The sequence below is a fragment of the Zingiber officinale genome, chromosome 2B (genome assembly GCF_018446385.1).
Source record: "Zingiber officinale cultivar Zhangliang chromosome 2B, Zo_v1.1, whole genome shotgun sequence".
NCBI classification, from domain to species: domain Eukaryota; kingdom Viridiplantae; phylum Streptophyta; class Magnoliopsida; order Zingiberales; family Zingiberaceae; genus Zingiber; species Zingiber officinale.
In genome coordinates this window covers 81,673,179-81,681,480 of record NC_055989.1, presented here as the reverse complement: position 1 = coordinate 81,681,480, position 8,302 = coordinate 81,673,179, and the positions used below count along the sequence as shown (strand labels likewise).

General features: G+C 36.8%; 3 protein-coding genes across 3 annotated transcripts in view; 2 read left to right on the top strand and 1 right to left on the bottom strand.

Annotated features, from left to right (window-relative positions):
* Positions 1-1,841: 1,841 nt before the first annotated feature.
* LOC122048388 lies at positions 1,842-3,609 on the top strand (the record flags this gene model as incomplete). Its single annotated transcript, XM_042609959.1, has 2 exons — positions 1,842-2,310; positions 2,816-3,609. Coding segments are annotated over 2 exons (552 nt in total), but the record flags the coding sequence as incomplete, so codon positions are not given.
* Positions 3,610-5,307: 1,698 nt separating this feature from the next.
* On the top strand, positions 5,308-6,510 carry LOC122046036. Its single transcript, XM_042606523.1, has 2 exons — positions 5,308-5,950; positions 6,040-6,510. The coding sequence occupies exons 1-2, from the start codon at positions 5,649-5,651 to the stop codon at positions 6,407-6,409; spliced, it is 672 nt and encodes a 223-aa protein (XP_042462457.1). The 5' UTR covers positions 5,308-5,648; the 3' UTR covers positions 6,410-6,510.
* Positions 6,511-7,143: 633 nt separating this feature from the next.
* The window catches only part of LOC122046035 (60S acidic ribosomal protein P3-like), a 1,889-nt gene continuing 730 nt past the window's right edge, over positions 7,144-8,302 (bottom strand). Inside the window, exon 2 of the mRNA XM_042606522.1 lies at positions 7,144-7,428. Within this exon, the coding sequence (XP_042462456.1) occupies positions 7,252-7,428 (177 nt within the window). The 3' untranslated portion in view covers positions 7,144-7,251. The remainder of the gene's footprint in view (positions 7,429-8,302) is intronic.

The window sequence follows — 8,302 nt, the reverse complement described above, 5'->3', positions numbered from 1 at the left end:
TTGACCCATCATGTCTTCCCGTCAGTTGTCAATTCCACAGATCCAATTGGATTTCGACTGGTTGTCAGGTCCCGCGGACACAACCGGACTTCCCACTAGATATCGGGCCCCGCATACCTATCTAGACTTCACACTAGCTATCGGGTTTTGCGGACTTAGCTGAATTTCAGCCTGGTGTCAAATTCTTCAGATCAGTCAACTCCTGCACACTTGGTAGAAAAATTAGATAAACAATACATCTAACTTTAACCTATTTATCATATATTAAAATCAAATTATTAATGTAATCAGTACCAACAAAAACTTGGTACTCATTACCTGTGTCGAATATAGGTGCTCATTGTTGGGAGATGCTATTGTTGTAATGTGCTTGGTGGAAAGTGTTTTGGGACATTAGAGCAATGTTAAGATCATTGTAAAAGATGTGCTCCAAAATTCCCGGAAATAAAAATCATGAAAATAATTTTAGGGTGAGCACTTATTCATTGACTATGATATTGTTGCTAATAAAAGCTATAGTTCAATAAAAGAGATGGTAGAATCTACCATTTACTTTTGAGCTTTTCTTTAGCTAATGCATACTTTTATGTATCATTTTATCTTTTTATTCTTTAAAAGAATTTCAAATTTATATATTTGATCCGGTGATCAAGGTGAATTCAAAAATAGGTCAAAATGAAGAATATCGGTCCGTATAATGGTCAAAATCAAAAAGAAGTTAAATGTACCAATAATAATAATAATAATAATAATAATAATAATAATAATAATAATAATAATAATAAAAGTGTGTCCAAATTAGCCACAGGGCCGGTTAGATGTGGATTTTCGATTGAGCATCCTGCTCGATTGGACTTCATGTCTCAACCCGGGACAGATAGGCCATCCTCATGGCTCAGCATTAAAACTCGACAGACATCCTTAGTCGATCGGTAATGTGGGTCGGTCAGACAAGCTTTTCCTTTACTGCCAAGGAAGAGGTCGAGTGAAGACTAGATCAACTCATAAGGCCGAGTTGACGGTCCTCCTAAATGACGGCCAATCGGCCAAATGCGAGCCCCGTGTATCTACTTGGTCATACACTTTTGGAAGTTTGTGTTGTAAAGGACAAAATATCATACAGGTAAATTGTACTTTAGAAGCTTCCAGTCTATCAAATTATAGAAATTTATGCGTTCATTTAAGACAAATGTCAGAAACACTTTATGATCTGTTCTTTCTTAGGAACACTTTGGAAAGCATGCAAGTGATTTGAGATATGTGCATAGACATAACAGTGACACTATAAAAAGGGATATCCATCTATAGACAGAGGTATGTAATATTACAGTTTTCTATATGCACTTTGCTACCGTTCATTTACTATTCATCTATTCGACTCAATTACTGATTTGAACGTCGAACAATTAATATTAGCACCCCTATCTAATCCAACACTAACACTCTTTATATTACACTGAACAATACGAAATCTTTATTAAGTCAACAGTAAAATTACTTCTTTAATTTATCATCTTCATCACTTTCAGACATTATCAATGTTGTACAGAAATTCATCTTTGCTTTATTTTTTTTTATAAAAAATATAGTGAAAAATGTTGAGTCGACTACCATCTCACATAAGTTTTCTAGTTGCCGTTGACCATTAGTTGATCTTTAGTTCATCTTGGTCACGAGGCTTCCACGTGATGATGAACATGAGCTCCCTCGTATTGGCGGGAGTGGCACTCCCATAATTTTCTGGAATGTGGAGGGCTGTTTATTGAGCTCTCCGAATGAAATCATTATTATTGCGATAAATTGTCAGCACGTGGAGTTTAATGCCCAATAAATGATTTTGAATTAATTTTCGCTACTCGAATGACGGCTTCGCCCCTGCGTCTCGAGCTCTCGCTCTTCTCCAAAGTATTTACCGTGCCTTCTCTGCCTCCAAATTGGTCCGCGAGGTGTTCGATCCGATTTCTCAAAGAGTTCGAAGCCTCGATTCGCCTTCGATTCCCGATCCCCGAGCAGAATTCTCTGATTTCGTGGCGTCGCAGGCCTCTGTCGCCGGCGAATTGCCCACCCTTTCTCCGATCAAGACGGTGGCCACTGGCGACGGTGGCGGCGGCGAGGAAGGGTGCATCACGCCAAAGTCGGAGGAGTACACCCTCAAGCTTCCCGCGGTGTACCCGCCGGCCCCGAGGAAGCCAAAGGTCGCGAGGAGGACTTCGCCGTCGGCGGTGTCGGCGACCGACTCCAAGAAATTCTGCGCCGTTCCCCGAGACCTGACCTCGGTCTTTCTGTCTCTCCCTTCCAAGAAGAGGATCCGTACGTGTAGCTCGATCTGATGAAAGAAGCCCCTTTCTACTCGATTTGAACCCCTAATTTTCATGCGCGGTAGAAAACCGATTTCCTTTTTTTTCCCCATTTGTCTTCTTCGATTTGATAATTCCCGCATCGCTTTGTATAATTAGCCTGACAGAAATTGTGCTCCAAATCACGATTCAATTTATAAAAGATAAATTTTTCCTTCGTACGTCTTCATTATTTCAGGAACTGGATTGGATTCCCAATTTTTCGCCTTGTTCTTCTCCAAGGATGAACTTTTGCACATAATTGCATGAAGTATGTTCTTAACTGTCTACTCTGAGATCTTATTGTGCCGGATCAAGTTCCCATTTCACCTTTTTCTTCTCTCAAACTCGTTGTCTTGCAAGGATGGAATGGAAGATTGCAAAAAGTCTCATAATTCTCTCAATGAATTTTCTCTTGAAATCTCAACAATTCTCACAGAAATCTGAACTAACAGCATTTCTGACTTCATTTTCTGCAGATCTAACAATATCAGGGACAAAATTCTCTGCATTTTGTGAATTGCTTCGATCTTGCCTTACGGTTATGCAGCCACTGAATTAATCTTTGCTGCTGTTATATTCCTTGTCGGATCATTCCATATGGTGGATCCTGAGTCCGCCCTTCAATTTTCACTTGGATCAAAGACAGCAAAATTTATGAGAAGAATTCTGCAGACAACTGACATGAACTGAATGGCACACAATGCAGTTCCATGGCTTACAAGGAATAATATACCAGTCTATAAGATCATCAACCTGTCCACCATGTAATCGATAGAAACTTATGGAAGGATAGAGCTTGTGGATGCCACCATATTTTGTAAGGAAAAGCTGGCTGTGTTCATGAATTATGGTATCCAGTCTTGTGGGTTTTACTGCAAAGGAACTGCTGTCAGGCAAAGAGAAGAATCTTCAAGAAACATGGCAGGTACTTGTTATTTTGTTTTCTTTGTTTATTGATTTTCTGATGTTTCTCTCCTAATCATAATCATGCGGGGAAGGTGACAAATTAAGATAGTAAAGCATGAGAGTTCTTCTTGCCCAATATCTTTTTGATAAGATTGTTATCAAGTGTTAATTAGATCCTCCTTATGTTTCTTATTTAGTAATAAACAAGTTTTGATCATCCTCCTCTTCTTATGTTTCTTTCTTTTTTTTTCATGAGAAACTATTTTCCTAACCATGCGTCCTTTTCAAATAATGTACCCTATTAATGAAGTATTCACTTTGTTGAACTTTATTAAAGTAGGATTTGATGCTTCTTTGTGAAATATTAACTTTATGAACCACAAGAATAGCATACAATATCAATGTTTGCATTTATTCATTATGGCTATGACATGTTCTAAAAATATTACAAACTCAATATTATATCAACAACTAGGAAGTTGGTGTGTGGTTAATCTTGCAATTTCATCTTTATATACTCATTTCATGTTTGTGTCCCACAAGATGTCCTCTTGAGATGATCTAGTGGTTAGTACATTAGGTATTATCACCATGAAGTTTGAGATTTGAATCTCGATAAAGTCGAGGTAAATACGTTTCCTATGTGTTAATCATTATTCCAAAGATTAGTCGTCGCTCATGATTTATCTCCTCCGTATTAAACCTGAGATGAATTGACGAAAACATTAAGGATAAATATATTCACTTTTTATCATCATATTTATATCCCACAAGCCCTGGCATGACAGTACTACAATAATTAAAAGATCGAATCTTGATAAAATAAAAAAAAATATTTTCTTTCATTACAATTTTTCAATTGACCTTTTCTGATCATAACACTAATATTATGAGGCCGATGACAGACGCTACCTCTCCTACAATAGATGTGTCCCACAAGCAAAAGAATTCAATATGTATTAATTTCATATATGTGATTTTGGTGGTGGAGATTCTTCAAATTTAAAAATGTCAACATCTTTATCATAAAGATTGAAGAAAGATTAAGAGATAGAATTTGAAAACGACATAATATTTTATATATAAATGCAATGGCTGAACTATAAATTATAATTACCTAAGATTTTCTTCTAAGTTGGGAATTTTGATGGAGCATCATTCGGTCTATTTTTTAATCGGAGAATGGTTTACAATGTACTTAATTTGGATGAGAATCATAATTCTGAACGTAATTAATTATAATCTTTTTGTTATTCATCTTTTCATTCATATTATGATCTAGATCATGATGGACAACCTGAGGTCGTCGATGATGGACAAATAGCTTGACTGTCGAACATCGAGCGGAGTAATCTCCGGATGACTTCCGATCACTCACCTAATCCAAATTGTAATTTGAATAAAAAAATAAATTTTAAAAAATTTATAATTAATTATGATCACGATCCAACATAATATATATATTATGGATTCTCTCCTAATTAAAAAATAAATAAATTAAAGAATCTGGTTTAATCCAGATAAGCATATAGCTGGCTCCGCCCTCCTATAAATGGATGACAAAATTTGACTCATTTGTAAATACATTATTTTTGTAATGTTATTAATTTTACCGCACTTAACTTTTTTTTAATGTATATTCTCTCTTGCTAAAATTGTTAGTTATTTGCTTTGATATCTATTTATTGGTTTAAATAAATAAATATGAAAATTATTCTTTTGCATAATAATTCATGGATAAACTTGAATATTTTTTGTTTTTTTATAAAATATTACCTAAAATTCTATTCATGTTTAAATGCCGTCGATATTTATAGATAATTATCTCCATTAATAAACAAACAATTTAATTGATAATTATAAAAGGCAAAATAGGTATTTCAATCTTATATTGGAAATATTAGTTGTGAAATTAAGATATTGCGAGTATTTTGACATTTAATAAAATATTATCAAATATTTTTAAAAATTTTGTAAAATTTTCAGGCTATTTTGATTATGTTTAATGAAAATAATTGTTTTTAAAAAAAAATTGTGTTATATGTGGATGTTTAAAAAAATGCTCATTAGTTAGGTAGATGTCATGCGGGAACCTCGTTTCACTGGGAGGAATCGTCATGGAAACGAGTTGGCCCCTTTCCCTCTTCCTTATCTATTGTACTATTAGTCGCCGTCCTCTCTCCTTTCTTCTTCCTTTCTTCTGCCCCTTTCTCTCTCGCCGATCACCATTAGGATCATCGATCCCAACGAAGCGCTGGATCGCCGCCGTTACTTCAGCTCAGTCTTCCGCCTGCCTCCGTTCGACGGCAGGTAACGGGATTCGCTATCAAAGGGGCGCCTCGGAGAGGATTCAACGAGGGGGAAACAGTGAGAAGAGGAATAGGAGCCGAGGGACGTGAAAAGATGTCGCCGTTGGTTTTTCCTACCGTTAACTTGAAGGATCGCGTGAGTAGCTTGCCGGTTTACTTCCACGGCGAGGAGGCGGACCCGGTGGTAGCGATGAGGAAGCAGGATGAGTTCGGATTAGATGGGGAGGCGGCGGCGGGGGAGGGGGAGGTGGAGGATGAAGAAGCGAGCTCCTCCATCGGCTCCGCTTCATCTTCCTCATCGGGTTCAGCGCACGGCGAGGAGGAGGAGGTGGAGAGCAAGCGAAAAGCTGGGACTTTGGGATCCTTGGATTCGCTGGAAGATGCGCTTCCCGTTAAGTAAGCTTCTCCTTCCATAGATCCGGTTGATTGTTATCCTTCTTCCCCAAATTTATGATCTAATTGATTCTTGCCCTAAATCGGCGCAGGCGAGGTTTATCCAATTTCTTCACAGGGAAGTCCAAGTCCTTCGCCAGCCTCGTCGACGTCGCTGGCGTCTGCGCTAACGACGTCGCCAAGCCGGAGAACCCCTTAAACAAGCGCCGTCGTGTGCTGATGATGAGCAAGATGCGGCGGGCGTCGTACACCTCGTTCCTCTGCCCGGCATTGCCGCCGCTCCTGTCGCTCGCCCACGCCGTGGAGGAGGCCGACGAGGAGGGGGAGGAAGAGGAAGAGGAGGAGCATAAAGGCGGCGTCTTGGGGTCATTTCCTCCCCTTGCCGGCGGCGGGCTCGTCGGAAAGCGGCCATTTCGATCACCGAGGTCCTTCTCCCTCTCCGATCTGCAACGCCATGCTTAGTGTCTTCGTTGATCCGAAGATTGATCAAAAGAAACAAAAGGAAACAAAATATGTTCAAGTACATGTTTATATGAAATAAAAGTACTTCAAATTCTCGTGCATTTTTTCTTCTTCTTTTCGATCATGATTTTATTTTCTTTTTCCCCTTGCTTCAATTCGAGATTTTTGCTTGGTAAAAACACCGACAAGTTTATTTTGTTGAAAATGGATTAAAAAAAACTTGTGGTGGCAAAAGGACACTAATAAATATTTTACTTTTAAAAATAAAAAATTGACTAGATATATAAATACTTAACTCTCAAATCTTATCCACACAAAGCTCTTCATTAAATTTATGATTATCTTCGCTCTTTATCTAATAATAACTCAATCCAATCTATTGATTACTAAATCTAAAAATAGAAGATCATGTGATCTCTTCATCATTAAAAAATAGTCACAATCTCACTGAAAAATCAAACAAAACGGAATTTAAATTTTATATTTATTTTTCTATATAATAATTTACAAGTTTAACAAGATAATAGAACATTTAACATATATTTCATTTATTTAATCAATCAATTATAAAATGCACCCACTGTTTTTATATCAAAATTTGTTTCACAATGGAAAATATATTTTGACATATCAACCTTGGAATGAGAGTTTAATTAATAATGAAGTGAGTTATAAATTTAGATTTAACTTCGACTGGATCCAGGTTTTATATCCATTAGACTAAAGATTTAGTATTGTCTAATAAAACCGAGTCATTGTGGCACACCAATCCAATCAATAAATCTCCCAAAACATAATAACCATCAGAACAGAACATGACATAAATGTTTTTGGAATCCAAACTAATCAAAGAGGGAGAATCCCATATCCTCATCACTCTCCTCTTTCTCTTCCTTCTTTTCCTCAGCAGGAGGTGCCTCTGGGGCAGCAGCACCACCACCACCAGAACCAGCAATTGCGCCTCCTGAAGGAGCACCACCGCCAATGAAAGCAGCACCACCTCCGCCGCCAATAATTACCTGTTCCATATAAAACACACGAAGCAACAATATGATTAGTGCCGAGAGTTTAGACATCATAGGAGCCAATTGTTTAGACATAAAATAGTTTGAGGATGTAAAAATATGATTAAAAACTAACAAAGGATTTATACTTCTTTATCTATTGTGGAACTATAATGCAGATAGTCATGATCATTCATCAGTAATACAACTTTGAAAGGAAGGATGTGAGGTGAAGTTCAATCTCACAAACAAAATAATGCTTGTGGTAGTAGCAAAAAGAAAGTAATGTATAGAATATGTAATAACCAGTTAGTTAACCACATGGATCAAATTAGCATTATAAAAATATTTCAGCAAAATCAGTAATACCATAGATAGTTAACAAGTATACAAGTTCAATGCCAATCATGCCACACAAAACTCATGTTTCTATTTCACTTGCATTAAAAATGCCCTCATTGTTGTAGTTAAGCTGGCTGTCCTCAGTTTTTAGTACCCTCTACTTATTAGGATTTTCTTATCCCTTCATTCAGCTCGATATATTAATAGTAGTACTCAAATCAATGATTTTAAATCATTGTTTGATACATAATACTGATACTTCTTTATCCTCCCTCTCCTTTTCAATACAGCGAGTTCATTGCTTGTCTTAGAACAGGTCCACAGCATATTTTCTCACATTCCACCATCTAATTGAGATATAACTAATTTCACCTCCATATTAGTTTTTTTAATATCATTATATAATCATAATGCAATTCATATATCTACAACATCAGCATTTTGTACATGTTGCTTCTTACCAACCCAACCTATTTTCATGGAATGCCTTATAACCACTAAGCAGTTATTTGTTTTTGTATTTATTGTCAATCAGATATTATTCTAA